The sequence below is a fragment of the Trachurus japonicus genome, chromosome 13, assembly GCF_045865225.1.
Source record: "Trachurus japonicus isolate A0001 chromosome 13, Traja_1.0".
In the NCBI taxonomy this organism is placed as follows: Eukaryota; Metazoa; Chordata; class Actinopteri; order Carangiformes; family Carangidae; genus Trachurus; species Trachurus japonicus.
In genome coordinates this window covers 34,988,725-35,010,661 of record NC_140919.1, presented here as the reverse complement: position 1 = coordinate 35,010,661, position 21,937 = coordinate 34,988,725, and the positions used below count along the sequence as shown (strand labels likewise).

The window sequence follows — 21,937 nt, the reverse complement described above, 5'->3', positions numbered from 1 at the left end:
TCCTGAATTTAAGGCAGCTCCTTCATTTCCTGTCTTACATTATTGGACAAACTGATTAATCCAGGTGTGTCTGAGTAGTCACAATGGTCAGACACACCTGGATTAATCAGAAAAAGTTTTAGATCTCAAAAGTGTTATTTTTGTTCAGTGTAGGCTACATATCCCCATTTTAAGCTATTTATGCTTGCACTCCAGTGCATATATTTGACAGTTGGACTATGAAACATACGTAAGCGAACAAAAGTGTTGCATTTATATTTTGATTAAGTATATTTTGAATTTAAGTACCTCAAAATGAAGCAATAGTACTTACTTCACCATTGCTTTCTACAGTTTAAAAGTCCACACATTGTGGATATTTTGTAAGGCGAGTCCAGTATTGTTTGTTCTAGTTCAGGGCTTTTTACTACTTTTAACACAGTAATGAAGGGAAAATTGGGTTCCCCTATGTTAAGAAAAATAAATTAAAGAAAGCATTTTAATGGCTAACAAAATACTATAGTAACTTGGAGCACAATGTCACCATGCAGGACATAGCGTTACTACTGTACCTCCTGTTTCCACCAAATACTCATCTGTAGAAATGTCAAAAATCTAAATGACACTTTCATTAGCCTACAAATGCAGTAACAGTAGGTCATCCATCAGTTAAAATGAAGAAGTCATCAGTCAAGTAACAACTTTATATCACAATCAATACCTACTGTAGATTTGTTGTATGTGTCTTTTTACTGATATTTACTGATACTAATATATACATGGCCGTAGCCAGCTATGAGGTCACCGAGGTCCGGAATGTGTATAGAAGAGAAGCACACATTTCAGGACCACTGACTCGTGTCATGTGCTCTGATTTTCAACCCCTTATAGGCTCAATACAATGCTGTCAAGTATTTGCCCTCTCCCTGATTTCCTACTTCTTGCATATTTGTCATATGTTGTTTAAGATCAACAAACAACTTTTATAATAATAATAATAATAATAATAATAATAATAATAATAATTGGTCCCCAGACCTCACCAATTTCAAAACCTGGCTAAGGCCCTGTATATATACATATATAATATGATCATAAATTGTTACATAAAAAAAATTGTAAATATGAATGGAAAAATGAATATGCAATGAATTTATTTTTATGTTTATTTCCAACATTGACTGGCCACACTTGAAGTTACATAATATCTCGGTGTGAGATTAATATTACTGACTAAATTCTAAAAAATAAAAAATAAAGATTTCAATGGCACATCAAGTCTTTGTTTCAAAAATATAAATAGATATGAATTATTATCTAAGTTTAGCTACGGTTATTAATCCTCATCAGTTAATAACTAATGACTAAAATGTAGGCTACTGTCTTGTTCAAACATTTCAACATGTGGTTTTCAATGGGGGTTTTATTTTGAAAGCTGCACTCGGAAGTGGTGTTGCTCGGCCGCTGCTCTGACTGTCGTGGCTGGCTCATGATTTGCTTACTTGGAGCAGGAGTGAGTTTGGAGCGGGTACTGTGAAATGTGTAAGCATGATGTTGCCTGGCTAATCAGCGGAGGACGTTAGCAGACAGAGGTAAGAGCTGTGACAGCTTTCACACTTTTATTATTTCCACTCGTCTGTTCGGCGCGTTCATTCCGCTCACCTCAACTTCTTCGTAGTCTCTCACACTAATTTGAAGATGTTATATGACGACACTTTTAGTGGCGGATTTTTTTTTTTTTTTTTGTCATTTCGTGTGACAGCGGACATGTGCAAATCGACCGAAGTTTCAATGCAGCCAGGTTTCGTTTTTTTTCTTTCTTTCTTTTTGTCACCAAACTTGTGGAAGCTCAGTCTGGGTAGCAGACAGTTCACTCCACCGTGGTTATCACTGAGACTATATTAGAACAAAACTAGGTCTTTTTTTGTTTTGCAGGCAGCACGCGCTCCCTCGCACGCGCCGCACAGACAGTAAATAAGCGCGTAGCCTACTGGGGGTCAATTTGTCGCAATGTGTTTTGGATAATGCAGGTGGATTTTGCGCGTCTGCACCTGATGCGCTCTGATGTTGCGGTTAGTTGAGGATGCAGCCTGTCAGCATCACCCGAGGTGCCGCTGAGTGGTCCGACTCCGACTACACTAAACATCCACAGCTTAGACTCTCATCCAGGTATTTAACCGGAGCGTGGGGGACACGAGGCGCTGCCAGCGTCTCGCTTTATTTCATCCTTTTCCTTTTTTATCAACGCGATAGTTTCAGAAGTTATTCAGGGATTTTAGCGGAGTGCTTTAATTGTCTCTAACACATGTAATCATGGACGTGCGCAGCCTAAATGAACTAATCAGCCCTTCAAGGCGTTTGTTAATAGCAGGCCTACCTGTTGAGGGCATAGGTGTGTGTGTGCGTGTGTGAGAGAGAGAGAGACAGAGAGAGAGTTTGTGTGTGTGTGTGTGTGCGTGCGTGAGAGGTAGAGAGAGAGAGAGGCGCTTGATAAATTGAACCGTCACCTCTCAGTATGCAGACGTTATTACAGCGACGTGACCGCCTCTCAACGAGACCTCAGACTAATCACCTGCAATGGAAACTGTTGCTTTGCGCCTATCGACCTGTTGTCTGCCTTTGGTTCTTAATTAAAATAAATAAACATGTTGGCTGCATGAAATAAAACCGCTGCAATGATCAAGTAAGAGGTTTATATTGCACAGACTATATTCCAGTTGCTATTTCTTAATTCATTTTTATTTAAAATAAACATCCCTATTGATCGAGCATGGATGAAAGTGTAGACTGGAGTATAATTAACTGTCTTTTGCATCACATTGTAAGTGAGACAAGTGCTAATGATCATCTCCCCTCCCCCTCCAACCCAACCCACAGACCCACAACCAGCTGAAGGCAAGTGAAGCAGGCAGGACAGCCACACCTCATGCGTGGGCTCAGCAAAGGTCCGATTGGATACGGGTCTGACAAACATGGGTGTGCTCCAGCTCCACAATCCCACTCACCCCAGCACGCTGCTGCAGCGGGCCAATCAGATGCGCCTGACCGGCACTTTATGTGATGTCATCATCACGGTGGACGGCCAGGAGTTCCCGGCGCACCGCACCGTCCTGGCGTGCACCAGCAAGATGTTCGAGATCTTGTTCCACCGCAGCAGCCTGCGCTACGCCCTGGACTTCCTGTCCCCCAAGACCTTCCAGCAGATCCTGGAGTACGCCTACACCGCGTCCCTCCAGGCCACGGCCGAGGACCTGGACGACTTGCTGTATGCCGCGGAGATCCTGGAGATCGAGTACCTGGAGGAGCAGTGTCTGAAGGTGCTGGAGACCATCCAGGCAGAGGAGAGCGAGGAGGTGGCAGCGAGGAATCACAGCTCTGGAGACCACAGTGACCACAGCCGGGCCAGGCACTGGAGGCACATGTTGATGTCCAAGAAGCATTCCATACAGGACGGACCCAACCGCACCACCCCCACCGCTCTGCACCACCTAGCACTGTACATGACGGAGAGGAGCTCTCCCGGTCCAGAACCTGAGGTCGCTACTGAATCCAGCCCCAAGCTGGAGACAGACGTCGGCATGGACAGTTCCCAGCAGTTGACCCAGGCCTCGTCTCTGGATCCTGCCAGAAGCATAAAATCAGAGAGCATGCAGGTGGACGAAACCAACGGTTGTGAAGGCAGGTCCTCCAGCGCCGGAGAGGGAAGCTGCATGTCCGACCAGCCCAGAGACGAGGGCCCGGGGACGCCCCTGAGAGGCAGCGTGATCACCAGCGCTCGAGAGCTGAACCCAGGCCCCGAAGACGGAAGACAAGTGGTGGGGAGCTCTCTTGACTGTTTCCCGGGGATCGCTGAGAAGCATCTGGCCTCCATATACACTGTGCCCTCCAACCACACAGGGGAGGGGATTCTGCCGGTGTCTGTTTCAGTGGCCCCGTCCCTGGGAGTGCCGCTGGACCCGAGGGCCTACAGCGGGCTGCTGCACCAAGGCTTATTGCACAGAGAGCTCCTCAGCAGGCTGGGCCAGTTTGCAGCAGGGATGAGGCATGAGGGCCAGGCTCAAGGCCAGCAGTGCTGTGGGGAGTGTGGGCTTCAGCTGCACAGCAGGCAGGCCATGGAGCAGCACAGGTAACATGCAACGTGAAACATCCATCACTGCCACACTCTCCTCTTACACTCTACTGCAGCATTACACTGTGTTTTAAATCATTTCTAGTGTTTTATAGTTTATTTTTGGCTCCAAAATTTAATTATCACTTGTTAAAACAAGACGAGTTCATAGTTTTAGCCTATTACGTAAAAAAAAACAAAATGAAAATAAACAATAAAAAACACTGCCACTCCATATTTTCACTGACAAATGTGTTACGCCTTAGAAAAGATGTGCGGGATTTGAAGGTGTGTGTGTGCTGTGTGCGGCATGATGAATGTGAGTATACGTGATTATGCTGTTAAAAAAAGCAGCAGACACGTGTCTCTTGAATTCAGCTGTTTTCTTGGTCTTCAGGATTTTTTCTCTCCCTTCAACATGTTAAAATACTATGAGAGTTTAAAGCTGGAAGGAGAAACAGCAAATATGTTAATTTATTCTCAGGGACACCTGCACTCGTGTCTTAACAGTGAGACGTGTCGGAAAGTTTTGAATCGGGTCTTTGTGGAGGATTTGAAATAAAGAGGCCTTGGTGTGTTATAATGTTGTTATTTACAAAGCCTCATTTCTAAAATTCTGTTTGATTATTTGTGCAGAAGTGTGTCTGGCTGTCTCCCAGGCTATTTGATATGCATTCCTTTGCATCAGCAGAGAGCAGCCGCTCAGCAGGGACCAGGCTGGACGCTTCAGCTAGATGATGGATAACTTGTGCTTCTCGACTCGCTCTGTCGTTTTTTTCTTTATTACTCCTTTATTTATGAGCTTGCCAGTTTGCATTCTGTCATTGTGCGCAGAAAAACTTAACAACCATCTCAGTGGCAACTCTCATTAACTTGATTGCAGATCTTTATAATTCTGTGTGTGCTTGGCAACGTTTGACTCATCACTAATCATTAGAAACAAATCTGTCAGCCCAAAGTCCTAATACGTAACTAACTAGCCCGTGATTAGGATCAGCGCCCTTCCCTGTCTGCGACATTTCAGGCTCGTGCCACTTTAGAGTTGTGTTGAAACTGCCCAACGAAACAGAGCATCCTGTGGGATATTTACTGATGCGAGCTGCTTACTCATGGAGACAGGCGGATGTCCGCAGGTTGAAGGAGTTGCATTGGTGGCACTGCTTGAGGATGTAATGAAGTTGCTGCAGGTCTGTAACCAGGTCACTGAGCATACACCTGGTCTGCAGATTGACATTTGTAGTGTTGTTAAAGAAGCGTCTCCTGGCGCAGTCATAGAATGAGAAAAGCACAGGAGTTTAATAGATTTGTTTTAGAATTTTTACTAAAGTCGTTCTGTTCGAATGAAGGAAGAAAATGTATAGATATTCAGTGCAAAAATGTGAAATATGCAATTCTTTCTAAAACCATTATGTACCTATAATGTGGCTGACATTACAAAATTAAAATGACATTTCAGGTAATTTTTAAAAGGTTACTGCAAACTTTGCAATTGAGTTGGTTTGAAAACAATTTTTTTTTTCAGTATCCCTAGATGAATAAACTGTAGATATCTTTGTATGATTTTAAGGAATCTGAATAATACCATGATATTGTCATTGTTTTTTTTGTCCTTTTTAAATGAATGTTTTGTTTTTATTATACTGGAGAGGAGACAGGAGGTGCAGAGAGAGAGAGAGAGATGAGGAGTTGAATTCTAAAAATGTCCCAACCTGGTCATCACCTTAACCTATAGGCCACAGGCAGTTACACCATTATTATTACCGTAATAATAATAAAAAAATGTTAATTATGAAAAATATTTTAATACAATTTTACATTGGAGTTAACACAATGGAGAAACAAGGAAATCTTGGTTCACACCAAGCACTGCCAAAATAAAAGCTTCTGTAAGTAGCTAATGAGATAAATTACCATCATCATTAAAAGTCGGTCAAATCATCATAGCTGAAAAATGGCCAGTGCTCCTGAGCAGGTAGCTGCAAATTTTTTCCCTTTACTTAATATGTAAATGTTGATTTCATGTGTGTTAAATAACATCCCAGGACATTTATTTTGACCCGAGTGTGTTTAACCGTGCACTCTTTTCAGGCCATTTGCTGTGCTGTGAGCGGGGTGATATAAGGATAACACTACAGATGCCTCGCATGCTTGGATGTGTGTGATATGATATGATAGGTTTTGCTGCCGGCAGAGCTTCAGCGAATCATCTTCCCTTTCTTCTTTTCATTGCAGTTACAGGAGTGTATGTGCGCGCATGTTGTGTTGGGATGTGAATTTGCGTGCATGTGCTTGGTGTGTGTGCGTAGTGTTTTGTGTGCATGCCCAGTGTCTTGCAGTGCTGGCGGGTGGAGGCACGCGTATGTCTGCACTCTGAAATTAGCCAGATATCCTATTGTCTGTGTTCTTTTAGCATTCATGCGTTGTGATTCACAACTCCAAGGGCCTCTTACACTAATGATGCTGCATTCAGTGAGGGATTCTTGCCGGAATTAAAACATGCTCCTCTTGTTACGAGGACAATGATGCTTCTGGGTTTGGGAGACTGTACCGAGAAGGCGCAGAAACGAGATACTTTTATTATCACGAGTGCGTTCTTCGCTCTGTTCTTGTCTCTGTTAACACGCTCACATTAGTGTTTGTCTTTCCACAGGAGGCTGCATAACGAGGAGAAGGGCCACGGCTGTGAATACTGTGGCAAACACTTCCAGGACAGCATGCGGCTAAGGATGCACATGCTGTCTCACACAGGTACTTAGTAACTCTCACACTCCTCATCTCACAGTATTCTGTGCTTATGAAGCCTCTTGATAGTGCGGCCTTTCAAATGCACCTGTTCATACTACAACCCCCCCCTCCCCTCCCCTCCCCCTCCTCCCACCAGTTAGTGCTTGGATCATGCTTTCTTTTCCATGCTTAGGTCTATGTACCTCTCCCCTCCCGCTCCTCTCCTCTCCTCCCCGTCCTTCTCTCTAGTCTCTCTCTCCGTTTGAATCGTTTCTGTGTTTTTTCGGAGACTCTGGCAGCTCGCCAGCTCTGCCCCTTCTGAGTGATGACATCATCAGCTGCCGGCAGGCCTGGGTGTTCTGCCAGTGTTCCGAAGCGTGTGTGATGGCTCGCTCGCAGATGTGTGTCCAGGAACACACTGTACCCAAATGCAGACTTAATCAGACCTGACTGCTCTCCCAGCTACTTTATCCAAAATAGAGAAAGAGGAGCAGAGGGGGTGGGGGCGGGAGGGTGGATCAGGGACTAAAAATGAAACTAAAACAGAAACCTCAACTGGAATATGTGTATAGACAAGGCGAGGTCCCTTGTTCGGGAATGACATACTGCTGACAGATGAGAGAGAATCTGCTTCTTTAAACTTCACCTGAGTCGTCCCGTTTTTTCCTCCTCGTCTATACCCTCTGCACAACCCTAAACACACACACACACACACACACACGCTTTGTCTTGCGTTACTTGCAGACCTCAACAACACGCTTTGATTTTCAATTCGCAGTGACATGCACAACAGCAGCACCTTTAACCTAATTTGAATTTTTGCATAAACTCTCCCCATCCCAATATGTCAACCCATAATGCTACAAAAAAAGAGAGATGTGGATCTCATTTCTTTGTCACTGTGTATTTCGGTATAGCAGCCTTAGATCCCGCTGGTTGCTAAGGAGCGAGTGCTCCACTGCTCTAATGGGCTGATTTGGTATTCAGCTCGATGCTGGCTCTTATTTTGGTATGCCAGACAAAGTGTTTTGATGGAGGACGATTGCAGCCGCGTCTGGAGACAGTTTGATGGTTTATGGATGAGAGCACACTCCGTGCCTTTGACTGCACAAGACAATGCACTATGTTCTCTTCTTCCCTTATCACACAATCTCACACAACACAACACACCACACTGGACAGCGTCACACAACATCAGGATCTACAACACTGCTCCAGTGTTACTACCATATAAGACTTCTCTCAACCAAGTTTTATTTTTGTGCCGTGTAACAAAACGCACCATCCCAAACAGTAACAGTTTGTTTTCAAAAATTGTTGTTTTTAGAAATGAACAGATTGGGGCTTTTTTGTTATTTGTGTGCAGCGCTGGGAACAGTGGCACAGTGTCTGTGTATAGAGGCATCGTAAGAGTTGAAAGAGGACCACATTTAGGCTGTAGCGCTCAGAGTTCCCAAAGCTTGTGGGTGTTTTAATGAGTCATTTTAACTTCATTTAAAGCCAGCTGAGCAGAAAATAGATCAGTGAATGAGCCCTGGGCCAGTATGGATCTGCAACCGATTTACATCTCTGTGAGAGCCAACCCACATGCAAACAGCTGTGAGAGTGAATGTGTGTGTGACAGAGTGTGTGTGTGTGTGTGCGTGCGCGCGCGCCTGTGTTTGACAGAGTGTGTGTACGTGTGAGCGCACGCGGATGCACGTGTGTGTGCGCGTGCATATCTGTCCTATGTGTCTGTCTGTGCAGGTGTGAGGTGAGTGCAGAACAAGGATTGGATGTTTCTGCAAGCGGTATGCATACTTGTCTGTTTCATGTCTTCATCAGAATAGACAAGGGCATTCTAAAGGTGAACTGGGAACTGTAGTTACAGTGTATGCGATGGGATTTGGGGTGTTGACTCTGAAGTGTTTTTTTGATAAAGGGATGTGCCGCAGGCGGGAAGCGTCTGCTGTAGAGAGAACACCCAGTCCTTCTGTGGCCTCTCAGGCAGACAGTCTGCTCACTGTTCAGAGACTGATAACAGGGCACGGTAAATAAAACTCTTCAGCTTGGCTCCTTTTTGTCAAGAAGAAGGCCTGTTGCACCCTGTCTGGTGCTTTTGTTTGTCCTGAGTTGTGTTTTTATTGCGCTTTCCTCTGCTCCATTGTACTCTGTGCATTTGCTTCCTTGTGTTAACACCTGAAAAGCGCAAGTGTGTGACAAGCAGGCATCTTTGGTGACTTCTGAAATGGGGTGCCTTTGTTCCTCTCTTGTCGCTTTCTTCACAGTTCTCTATAAATGCTAAATTACTTGACTTGCTCTACAAGTACAGACACACATGTCTGTGTTTATGACTGATCAAGATACGTTTTATCTACAGCTCCTGCAGAGGCGCTGGTGTGTGATCAGTGTGGAGCGACGTTCTCCTCAGAGGATGCTCTGGAAGCCCACAGGCAAACGCACACAGGTACTTCACGAACGTGCACCAACACCCCCAACACTGACACTTGTTATGTTTAACCAGGACACCATGCATTGACCTGTTGAGTAAACCATGACTACAGGACTTGTGATTGTGGGTCTGAACTTGCTTGTCATGCTGGCAGGGTTAAACTGTTCCTGTCATTATGCTCCATAATTTATCAACATAGAGGTGGGAGGCCCTCTCACATATCACCCACTAATATCTGTTGGCATCCAGACCCACTGCGTGCTACTTCACCACGGCCGCTGCTTTACAGCGCAAGTATTACAGTTTCACAGACGTTATTCTCATCTGCTGCCTGAGAGCGGCCGAGGAGTTATTTACCCTACACTGACACACACAGACACACACAACACTACGATGCACCTTTTATAGTTTTCAGTATTCTCAAATGAAGATATCCTTTCCTGTCCGGCGAGTGTCTGTCATTAACAGTTGGCACACGGATGAGTCAAAATATTTTTTTTTTATTAAAGTTGTGCTTTTTGGCTGAGTGACTGCACAACCTGGATGGTGACTAGTGATTTGCAATCTGGACTCATCATGCGTGGAACAACTTGCTTGAGGAGCAATTCTTAGAAAAAAATGACTATTATAATTAATAGAAGCAGGCAAACAAAGAGACTGAACGGTGCTAGTTAATTAGAAGTTAGACAGACAGTGAAGTGAATTATCAATGAAATAAGAAGACTAAAATCAGGAGAGATGTTTTTTTCTAATCTAATTGGTATTTGTATTGATTAATAATTGTACGAGTATTACTATTATTAGTTTCAGGAGTGTTGTTATTACTTTTAATACCATTTTATAACTGAGGCCAACATATAAGGCTTAATTAACTAATGACTTCATTAAAAGTATTACTTTCTCTAATGAATTGGACTTAAATTTATTGTGCCACTGGAGAATGTAGTTTTGCAGCCAAGTGAAACATGGGGCATAAACACATACTGAACACAAAATACATTAAACATATAATACCTGTACACCTAAGTAAAAATGCTAAATCCCACCACACAAGCTCACCAAAAATATCATATATTAATGTATTAGTATTAATCCATTTAACTGATGGGTCATGTACCAGGGTTCTGCTGGTGAGTATTCTCTGCCAACATGGCTTGTTTAATATTTTTAGCTCTTTGATAATTTAAGCAAGGAACGCTCCTGTGAATTGTTTGATCCCTGACACCTCGTGAGGAAAGCTTCCAAAAATCTGAATAAAGAAAACTTTTAATGACTTCATATCATTTATAGCACACACTCGGGTGCTTTAGCTGAAACTGTTTGTTAATTAATTTATCAAGAGAAAATTAATCTGCATCTAGTTTGTTAATGGTTCATTTCTTTTTAACCACAAATACCCCAAATATGCTTCTACTGGTTTCTCTGAATTTTTCAACAGTTGATGACTCCTTACTCTTCTACCATTTCAAAATAATAATACTCATGGATGAAGATCTCACCTTGGGAACTGGCACTATTCCCTGACAGTTTATTGACCAAATGACGGATCAAGAAAATAATTGGCAGATTAACCAATAATAAATGTAACTAAGTAACTTGCAAAGTTATTTTAAAGTTTTTCTCTTTTTATGTCAATAAATAATGAACCCACAATCTTGTGAGTTACCGCTTAATACTGGTCTGTTCAAACACTGACAATAAGTTAGTGTCATTGATAAAATCACTGATAAAACCTATAGTGTATGACCTGGATTGAAGCGACTCTTAACTCTTAAATATTATCCCGTGATGTTGGAGTGACGGGCCTTAACACATGTTTTCAACTGAGACTTCTCTGACTGTGAAAAACAGGGGGATTGTTGTCAGACGGTACATATGCCTGACAGTGTCTAAATCCACACCTTTTCTGCTACTGTCAGAGAAAGGTGATAACCCTCTCAGGAGAACTGGCATGTAACTGTAACTCCAGGTGGCACACACAGTATGAATAGTTAATGGATGTGGACATGGAGGGGTGTTAACGATGCCCAGAAGTTTCTACCCTCATCTCTCTGAGTTGTAAACATCCAGAGCTCGGTTTCAGCTTGGCACCGTGTTCAGAGCAGGGTACAGGAGGGCATTACTCTCTCATTTTGTCATGATCTCAGCTCAGTCTGCTGTGACGCATGACCCTTTTTACTGACTCTTATTGTGGCTCTCACAGCTGATGACATGAGCTGCAGGTAATTCAATCAGCTGTGTTGAGGTTATGTGGGGAAATTATGACACTGTTCCAACTCAGTTAAAAGATTTAATAAATATCACCTGGATTTTATTTCTCCTAAAAACACACGTGATGTTTTAGTGCTCAGTGCCGATGGTGAAGCCACGGCTTTAATTCACCATGTGGCATAACCAGTGAGCCAAATGAGTTTCCTCTTAGCAGATTAACACTTGTCAGACCTCAGCAGCTGCAACACTGCTGTCCACCTCCTCTGGAGGGGAAATAATACTACTTTTGGGAGACCTTACTCTGAAGCAATTTGGCAACACTGCCTGCAAGACCAGTTTACAGTGAAAGTCTCTTTAGCCATTTTGATATGTCAGAGGTGAATGGCCGTGGGTTGCTGAAGTTAGAGATCAAAGAGAGGAGGGAGGAGTGGGGGGGTTGGGGGCGGAGTGGACTGTGGGAAGGGAAGGGGGTAGGGGGTATGTGAGGACTTCCTGAGGGCAAGAGGATTGCTGTTGGTGTTGGATGCCAGGACTGAGAGGAAAACAACATCATGTGCTGCTGTTTACTCCTCACCACAGCACTGTCATAGTCTCCTCTGACCCACTTGTCAGTGCCCAAAATAAAAGAATGGATCTGTCTCCGAATTGCTCTCACAACAAAGGGGTTTGTTTCATCAGAGCAAGTCAAGGGTCTGGGACGCTAAGCTTTCAATATTGGAAAACCCAAGTCTGTAGCTCATCCACAGCAAACACAGAAAGTGACTGTATATCCTTCAGACCATAGTGGCCGACCATTTTGCCACCTTGCCTTCAAGGCAAAGGCCACAAGAGTGCTGCCTTTGTGTACTCACAGCAGCTGCACTGTTTCCACACATTACGGGCTGCTTCATCAAGTGAATAATATTACCTTCTGTCCGAACCCTAATTAAACCGTCCTGTAGTCCATTCAGATACAGCCCAGGCTTTATAATACTGCCTTCTTAATGCAGACCTTTTAGCTCGCCTAATTGAGTGTCCGTCATCATATTGCACTCTCCTGTTAATACTCGGTTGTAATGCGTACAAGCTTTAAACTGAATTGAACTGTGCTCCGTTGTGTCCCACCGTATTTATTTGCGCTGACTGCCGTGACACACAAAGCTGTAGGAAGACATATCATTCCCTGCAAAGTGAAATACAGTATATAGAGAAAATATCGTACACATTCTTGGAATCGAGGCGAATGAAACGGTGTGTGACCTCAATGAACCGCTCCATGGAATGGTGGTTAAACACGAGCAACGTATCTCTTGTTGCATTAATTATTGAGTCGCCTGTTCCTCACTCGGGTAGATTAGCAGTCTACTGATGAGCACCCGGGGTTGTTTAAGGTACTGTAGTGTTTGTGTGTCTGTGTGTGCCGCCTCTCTAGTCGCCACAACTACAGGAAGCGCCCGTATGATCACATACAGTAGTATGAATGCACAGGGTCATGTGAGGTCTGGCACATAATGTTGCCTGCATGACTGTGTGTGTATGTCTAACTGGGGGATCAGTGAGCAAGCAGACAGTGAGCAAACTGTATAGACACTGAGCAGGGCCTCGGGAAATGGTCCATAGCTTTGCATACTTCAGCTGATGGACATGATCGGCCATGATGTAATATTGTAATTTGTGAAATCTGTGAAATTCCTTGTCCTCTTGAGAGCAGCAGGGGATTTGTTTAGTGTTGACTTGGCTGTCATTCACAATTTACTGAAATAAATACCTCCACAGATCAAATTCTGAAGGGATTCTTAAATAGGACAAATTATAATTACAAAGTAACAGCCGCCATGATATGTTTTTGTTTCTATAGAGTTCAGCAAACATAAAGTAAAATTATTGACAAATCAGTGTAAATGGTGGGGAGCGGACACTAAAGTTAAGATTAACACAGAAGAAATTATACAGATTTGCGGCCGTCACTGAATACAATCTCTTGTTCAATTTGCAGTGGGTTTACTCCCAGATTCTCAGGGTGGGAAAACTTTTGTTTGCCGCTTGAAAAGAAACAGGCTGCGCTTATTTGTGAATGAAGGGATTAGCTTGAACACTTCACCCCAACAAGGACCATGATCCTATCTGGTTGCCTAGACACATGGTTTTGTTTCTTAGGCAGCGTGAGAGCCTGGCTGGCTCCCACCTCAGTTGGACTGAATAAGTGGCAGATGTATGAAGGCAGACCATGTTAAATCACATGAGCGTACACATCGCCTTAGTGGAGATATGCTGAAAAAACAGAAAAACCTCAGAAAAACTGCCCCAAATTACAAAACTAATTGTGCATTAGACAAGCAGCTTGGAAGTATAACGCACAAAGTAAATGTTTATATCTATGCCTCATAGCAGAATTGCTTGAAAGTAAATCATTATTCCCACTGTTAAGGCTCCCTCCCACTAAACACAATGCACAGTCAACTCTTCAGCCTTTTGAGGAATACCATTGATTACATGGTATTTACCCCATTGAGGGCCAAGGGTCAGGGGGTCATCCTGTGCCTTAAAACCCAAATCCCAGGCCCATTGTCTGGTTAAGGGTGAGAAAGCAGGGGGCAATGACAGCCAACTTTAGGGCTTATTCTCTCATAAAGAAGCTCCTCCGCACTTATTACCAAAGCTTACTGGAAAACTCTACGACTGCAAATCCTTTTCGTTTGAAAAGTTAACAGCACAGCGAGGCGAAATGCCACCACTAACGCATACAAACACTTCCTTGCCTCCGAAGGTTTTTGTTTACACTTCAAGACATTATTTGTCATTTTTATTTTCAGCGTCGGTTGCGCGGAATAAAATCGAAAACGACTGCAGAGCTGTTGTCACTGTGTGTCAACCTGAGATCAAGAGTGAGATTCTTGTGACAGAATATTTGTCATGTTTCTTTTGTCAAGTTTCAGTATTGTTGGTGACAGAGGGATCAGGATATACGTCTGTGAGTGTCTGCGAGTGTGTCAGGGAGTAACGGTTTACCCCCTTAAACAAACCGGAATGTGAAACTTTTGGGAGCAGGCAGAACAAAGCATGCTGGGATACATTGAAACAGCCATTTACAATAAGTTAGTAAAGAGAGTAGAGAGAGGATAATTAAAGTAGCTTTGAAGTAACTACAAGGTGGATAATGTGTTATTCAGTTTGTTAAGGGCTCTGCTCTGCTTTGCCTGCAGCTGAACTAAACTGGACACATTGGAACAGAAAGCACTCCCCCTTCTGGCTGCAGCAGAAATTACCACAGAAACTAGTTAAAGCGCATCAAAGCTCTACACCACAGGTCATTCAGCGACTGCATTTTGTGCTGCTTGGATGTCTTTAGCCATTTTTAGATTGATCATTATCCAGGCTGCACAGTTGCACGACGCATAGTGAACTGGCATTAGTTAGGTATGACTCAGGCAGAAAGTGAAGCTGGTTAGAGAGTGAAAGGATTTCCTGTATGGTCAGCAGAGGAGGGGGGTGGGGAGGGTACAGAGGCGTTGAGAATGGAGGGTCTTTTGTCTTCAACTAAAATATTGTGATCCGTGGGTGAGAAAGGGCCTTGGTCATTAGTCGACAGCATAAAGACAGGGATTGTAGGAGTTGTGTGAGTAGCCTATGACTAATGGGCTTGGTCAATGAGGGCCTGAACCTCATTGTGTAACCTTTGTGCAAGAGTCCACAGGATAAAGCCTCCGAACAGGTGCAGTTCATTCCACCAGCTCACCTCCCCATATGATTGTTAAGATCAGGGAATGTCTTTCATCCTGTCTTCTTTCTGTTAATGATTACGAATGATCAGTTCTATTAGAGCCGTTTTGGAGGAAACATTTCAAAACTAGGTTCAAAAACAAGCACTATAATTTCAAAGAGGAGGCTTTGTGTGTTTACTCCGAATTGTACTTATCTGTGAAATGTTAAGACTAAGAAAAGCGTCTTGTTTGTTTGAGCAAACTGTGATTCGTGGATTAGTAAACAACACACAGTGAATGTTCCTGATTTATCTCTGAAATGTGAATTTTCTTGATTTGTTTCTTTTTCTTTCAGCTTTGAACAGGCTTGTCTGTTAACTTGATTGAACCTAAAGCAAGTGTCTGACACTCTTCCCTCTTAGTATGAGTGTGCTGTATCCCTTTCCCTGCGTTAATTCCAATTTAATTGCCAGTTGCCTCAAGGCACTTCAATAACAGTAACAAATGATTTGATTTAGTGGACCTCATCAGACTGCATTTTAAATGCGACACAGCAACCCCACTTGAATTCCAATGAAGTGCTGGCACAGTCCTCTGTTTACTAATGATCCTCCGCTGGAGATGTCTGATTGAATCTGAGTCAGGAGCAATGGGACCTGCTAGCATTGTAAATGATCTGCAACCTGAGCAGACAGAGAAATAAGGACCTCATAATCTCACATTAAAGCCTCACTCTCCAGGACATGCACATTATGTCCAATGCAGCTGATTAACCAGTCTCTCAGTCTTACCACACATATGAGTTTGCACTCGTCAAACACACACAGTCAAACACTCATATGCCAGCACTCCAATCCATCCTGGCATTCACAGCCTGTAGATCAAGTGTTGACTGTATGACAGCCAATGGATCTTCTTCACAAAGCCATTTTGACTTAAACTACCCTACCAGCGACTCCCTATCTGTATTCCTCTCCACACTCTGTGCAACAGGAAAGCAGCCCCAAAGAGATGCCAGGTCACACACAGGATTAAACTGGATTGTGTTTTTTCCTGCAGTCCTGCCTTTAATGGCTTGATATCACTACTTAACATTCTGCACGGAGCGCATAGTGTAGGCATCATTTAGGGTGGAGCTACTATCAGCCGCTCTTTGAGCACAGAGACAGAGGACTTCACAGGCTGTAGCTGACTCCTGATGGGGAATGAAGAGAATAATTACACATCTAACACACCAGGAAGGAGCCATTGATTGTGTGATTGGCATGCTGTGCATTGTGTGGGAAATTCTTAAAGAAAACAATGACTTTCATGGTTTAAAATAGAACGTATAAAGACTCACAGTAGAAAGTGCCTCTGGGCTTTTAGGGGAGTTAGTTTAGGTAGAGGCACTTGCTCTTTGAAAGAAGCTTTTCCCTCTGAGGACTCACACAAAGTTGAAGTGACCCAGTTTCCCCACTTAAGGCCCTGTCTGTGTATGGTACTGAAATAACTGTGCGTCTGTGTCTTGTGCGTTCTCCAGGGACTGACATGGCGGTGTTCTGTCTGCTGTGTGCAAAGCGCTTCCAGACCCAGAAGGCCCTGCAGCAGCACATGGAGGTCCATGCAGGCATGCATAGCTACATCTGTAGCCACTGTGAGCGCCCCTTCCCCAGCCACACCACCCTCAAAAGACACTTGCGGTCGCACACGGGTAAGACACAGATCTTTTGCACCGTTGTTGCCGTCTGTGCTGTCATCTCCCGTCACAAGACATACACATTTGGTGTCAAACGCATGCATATGTTGAGAACCAGACAAAGACGGTGGGTATTTATTTTTGTATTTGGGTTAATTTCCTTAGGTTATTGGCTTTCAGGTTTTAGTCAATTTGCATGCATCCTCTCCCACCCTCCTTTTTTCCTTCTCTATAAGATGACTCACTTCTCTGATGACAGCACTGTACCGTTATGGCCGGTGCATATTTTGGGCAATTTCATCCTGTTTATATTTTGGGTTCTTATACAGCCTTTGGGCTTCTGCAATTCACGGCTGTCAGTTCTAGTGTGGTTCACCCAAAATGATAGAGGAAACCCAAATAAATATTGAAGGAAAAGCAAATGGAAATGACTTGTCTGTGTGTTCTACCGAGGGTGAGTCTTAGTGCCGCAGGAGACGGAGAGATATTTACTGAAAAGATGTCCCCCTTTCTTCTTTTACCTTAAATAACACTCCCAGCTGTCAGGACGGCTTGATGTCTAGACAGGAGAAATACATAATTGATGTGAAGAGACAGAAGTGAAGGGAGTTTTGGCCATGGCAGCGTATCTTGTTTGTATGCCATTCTGCTTGGAAGTAACATTTTGTAAATGTCATCTGCTCCGCAGTGGGGTGGAGGATTGGGGAGAATCGGCCTGTAATGAGGAGAGCAATGTATCCTCTGACTTGGCTGTTGCTGTGGACACTGAGATAATGAGGCACATAGGTCATTGGAGATGAGTCAAACCCTCAGCCTAGGAGAGAAATAGATTAACTACAGTATAGAGAACAGAGCAGCACATGCCTGGAGGACTTTTATTAGCTATTAGCAGACAGCCACGAGGAGTGTCCTCATGTCATAACATTAGCAACGTTTGAAAGCACATTATTTCCCTGCTTGATATGCATGTGCACAAAGGGCTGTGTGACTCTTTGACCTACGCAGCTATATGTGCTATACCATGTTGTGTCAAGGATAAAGTTAGCCTTTAATGCCTTCGCATGATAATGGGCTATGCTGGTGTTGTGGCTGCTGTCGTGACACGGTGTGTGTGTTTTCAGGCGATCACCCGTTTGAGTGTGAATTCTGCGGGAGCTGTTTCAGAGACGACGGCACGCTGAGGGGCCATAAACGCATCCACACAGGAGAGAAGCCTTACGAGTGCAATGGCTGCGGGAAGAGGTTCAGCCTCAAACACCAGCTAGAGACACACTACCGTGTACATACAGGTGCGAGTTCAGACCAAAACACAACACACAAACAAAGAGGAGAGAGCAGGATCTACAGGTGCTGTTAACAGAGCTTAGTCTAATTCAATATTTTTTAATTAAAGAGACATGAAAAATATAGAATTATGTCTCACTCTCAGTCAAATCCCACGAAAATGAATTGATCCTATTGGGGAGTCAGGACTATTTTCTTTATAGTCAAAGCCACAGAGTTTCTACGTGGTTGAGAAACTATTCAAAACACATCAAAGCAGCAGACTGTTGCACTTGGTTACATGTTCCTTCATTATGATGAACACGGCCAGTACACCGTCCTGCTGCTGTAAATACTCACTAAATGTTTAATCATATGCAGATGAAAACGGTTACAAATGCCCCCGTTTGTGTAACATTTACTCAAAACTACAGCACCCAGCGGTTTTAGGTAATGATTTATTCTGTTTCAAGAACACAAGTATTTCGGTGGCCTGTTTTTTGAAGATTCACGGCTTTAGTGAAAATACATTGGCTGGAGGTTCTTTTCATGGAGCTTTAGAAAATAACAGAAATATACAAATAATATCCACAGCCAAAATTGTTCCAAACAAAGATGTATTTTTTTAAGGATAAAGAGCATTAAAAATTGGAGGATAAGTACAGAAAATCCTTATCACTATTGCCTTAAGTTAAGATAAACTGATTAACTTTGACTGAAAAACGCTAAACTATTAGACAGAATGTTTTTTGTGTGCAAAAAAAAGTAGAATTTCCTAGAAATTCCTTTCTAATGTCTCAGAGGTCAGAGAGAAACTAACTTCATGCTCAATGACACTGACGGACAGACACACACACACACACACACACACACACACCAGAGTAAGTTCAATGGACTGAAATAGAGGTGAATCCCGTTTCACCTGGCAGGCCTCTAGCTCTGGGTCTGCAAGGTTAATGCTGTATTGTTGAATTTTTCAGGTGAGAAGCCATTTGAGTGTAAGCTGTGTCACCAACGGTCCAGAGACTACTCAGCTATGATCAAGCACCTGCGCACTCACAACGGAGCGTCTCCGTACCAGTGCACCATCTGCCAGGACTTCTGCCCGAGTCTGGCTGCCATGCAGAAGCACATGAAGGGCCACAAACCTGAGGATGTGCCGGCGGACTGGAGGATAGAAAAGACTTACCTGTACGTCTGTTACGTCTGAGCAGGACTTGGACCCCACGCACAATCTGACACACACACATACACACACACACACACAGTTGGGTGAAAACCTCATAAACTCCAGTATTTCTTGTTTGTAAAGTTGAAGGATTAAATGTTTCTTTATGGGTTTAAAAAAATTCAGACTCTTTTTGGATAAACTGAAAAATGCATTGTGGGAAGGTGTCATTCTGGAAGATAAAAGGTTTTTACCTAACAACACAAATTTATGTACACACTATGGATGCCAATAAGGATTAGTTTCATCATTAATTTGATTATTTTTTGCAAATAAACATTAAACTGTTTAGAAAATGCTGCTGTCAAAGTGACACCTTCAAACAACCACTTTTGTCCAGCTGACAGTTAACTAGAAAACAGATGCAGCTGAAAGTCAAATTCACACATTTTGAGGGGGCAAATATTTTGCATCTTTCTCTGAAAATAATTTGACAAACAGTTAATTGATTATGTAAAATGTTGACAGGTTTCTGACAACTTAACTGTTTCAGCCCGAATACACACAAACATACAGAGTCTTTCCCGCTCTCACACACACACAAACACATTCAGTTTTGATAACAAGTGTATCTCTAATGGATCCACTGTGGTTAATTTCAGTGCCACAATGGCTGCGACTGCTGACCTGTATGTGTAGCAGGAGCTTTGATTGCTAAACCATCAGGCAACCTGAGTCAACGTCTATGATTGTGCAGTAGGTGTTGAAAACAATTCCACGAAGGCTTGATTGGCTGAACTTTGCAAGGTTTCTCTCCTAATTTCCTGTGACTTCTCAGTTTTTTGTTTTTTGTTGTTGTTTTTTTTCTTTCTGCTGTTGGATTTTTATTTTTGAGTTGTTTATTTTTTGCATGTTTTACTTGAATGGCTGCCACGTTTTGACCTCATAAGCCTGATCTCTTTAATTGCCTTGTCTTTCTTGCAGTGGGTGTTCTTGTTTCGAGGTAACTGGCTCACAGTTTGAGTTACTCTTGCAAAGAAATAGGTTTTGCTATTTATATGTTGTTTATTTGTTACCAAATATGTACTGGTTTTCATCACACAGTCGGTGTCTCTTGGGATGATTTCTAGTAGAGCGAGCTCTACCTCTTTGTTTTAAACCTACTGCAAAACTATTCATCCATTAGTTGTTTTAATTTTTTCTAACAAATTCGTCATAACTTCAATGGTCAAGCAGTGTGTAAAAAATGCGAAGAGCCTCAACATGGCTTTATGTGTAGTTTTATATCATTACCTATATATAGATGTCTTATAAAATCACAAAATCAGAATTTTCTAGAAGAAAATTAAAGAAAACGTGAAAAGAAGTTTTGTTTTTTTTACAAAACATGAAAAGAAAATTCTGACATTGAATCACTATGAGCAGGTTATTGTCAGTTGTAGTGTAGCCGTAATGTTCAAACTGTCATGGTATGTTATTCCCTTATGTGAGCCTAACACAGGCCTTATAGAGTTAAACATGTTGTATTTTTGTATTACAGTAATTTGCTATTTGTTTACATTTGGTATGATTTGAGAAACATCTTAAAGTGTGTGTTTTATAAGTCTCTGATTTGATTAAAATCCCTCCCTTGTGCCTCTTTTATAAGTAGCGCATCAATGTGCTTGAGTACATGGGTCTGTGCTATTGGTAGTTGTTCCTGGGTGTTTGTTTATTGTTCCTTAATTAAAGATAGACTGCCATGTAGATCCACTTTGTCTCAACATTGCAACTGAGAGCAACATACTGTGATAGTGGCTGATACTCTGATGCAAGTTCCAAGCAATTTTGATGTAAAAGTACACGCTTGTCTCAAATTATTTCCTTCAAAGTGACAATGGACTGAGATCTTTGGAAGAAAACTGTGTGTATAGCAAATCTTGGCATGTGTGGGCATTACCAATGCCTCCTTAAGTAGCCAACAACACTCAGTGCCATGAAAACACACATTCACTGTATCTACTCTACATGAACATGCACTATAAATGGATTTCCTCGGTGGACCAAAAGAAATAGAGCACTTTTGTTTGAAAAGGGGTTTTTTCTTTGATCTTTCTATGTTGTGATAATGCAGATGTCCTTTTATTTGATGTGTCCTAGAAGGATGTGATTAGCATTGTTTAGATTATGTCAATGTCTGTCTACCTCAGGGCCAGATCAAAGCTCGACCTGGTATCCAATCAGGGTTGTTCTTCTTGCCATGTGTGCAGTAAAATCCCTCTTCATTACAGCTTTGTAACACAGTGTGTGAAAGTGTTTTCTCAGTGTGGATTCAGGCACAACTCTGTATGCGTCAGTGTTCAGTGGCATGGTTAAAAAAAGAATAAAACAGTTTACTATTTTATGCATCCTGTGCCCCAGCCTTTTTTGTCTAATGTGTCCCCACAGCCTCTTAAAGATGAACTCACTCTTGTCAACACACCTGTCATGTTCTAAATATCCTCATTTGAACTTAAGGTTTTTCATACAACTGAACAGTCAAATGTTTAGTTTGGCTACACTTTTATAGCACTTTTCTGGTATTATCAACCACACAGATCACTGTACAATGAAAGCCACATTCACACAAACTTTCATACAGCCATGCTATGTTGGGTTGCCTGAGGGTGATGCACACTGGAGGAGCTGGGAATCGAACCACCAAGCTGCTAATTAG

The 21,937-nt window shown here is 42.7% G+C and overlaps 2 protein-coding genes across 4 annotated transcripts in view; one reads left to right on the top strand and one right to left on the bottom strand.

The window, feature by feature from the left end:
- The window catches only part of paf1 (PAF1 homolog, Paf1/RNA polymerase II complex component), a 384,753-nt gene that overhangs the window by 115,366 nt on the left and 247,450 nt on the right, over nt 1-21,937 (bottom strand). The gene's annotated exons all lie outside the window — the stretch shown is intronic.
- zbtb16b (zinc finger and BTB domain containing 16b) lies at nt 1,480-21,621 on the top strand. Of its 3 annotated transcripts, XM_085796193.1 has the most exons (8): nt 1,480-1,571; nt 2,857-4,105; nt 6,738-6,835; nt 8,733-8,840; nt 9,171-9,257; nt 16,656-16,826; nt 17,933-18,100; nt 19,055-21,621. In XM_085796193.1, exons 2-8 carry the CDS (start codon nt 2,952-2,954, stop codon nt 19,282-19,284), a joined length of 2,016 nt encoding a protein of 671 aa, XP_085652319.1. In that variant the 5' UTR covers nt 1,480-1,571; nt 2,857-2,951; the 3' UTR covers nt 19,285-21,621. The 3 variants fall into 3 exon arrangements, with proteins under 3 accessions (XP_085652319.1, XP_085652316.1, XP_085652318.1); XM_085796190.1 differs by lacking the exon at nt 8,733-8,840; XM_085796192.1 differs by lacking the exon at nt 8,733-8,840 and having other exon boundaries at nt 1,480-2,148.

Coding starts and splice junctions, on each gene's coding strand:
- zbtb16b (XM_085796193.1), top strand. CDS start 2,952: ATGGGTGTGCTCCAGCTCCACAATCCCACTCACCCCAGCACGCTGCTG. Junction 6,836..8,732: donor GCACATGCTGTCTCACACAG/GTACTTAGTAAC, acceptor TTTTTGATAAAG/GGATGTGCCGCAGGCGGGAA. Junction 8,841..9,170: donor GAGACTGATAACAGGGCACG/GTAAATAAAACT, acceptor TTTTATCTACAG/CTCCTGCAGAGGCGCTGGTG.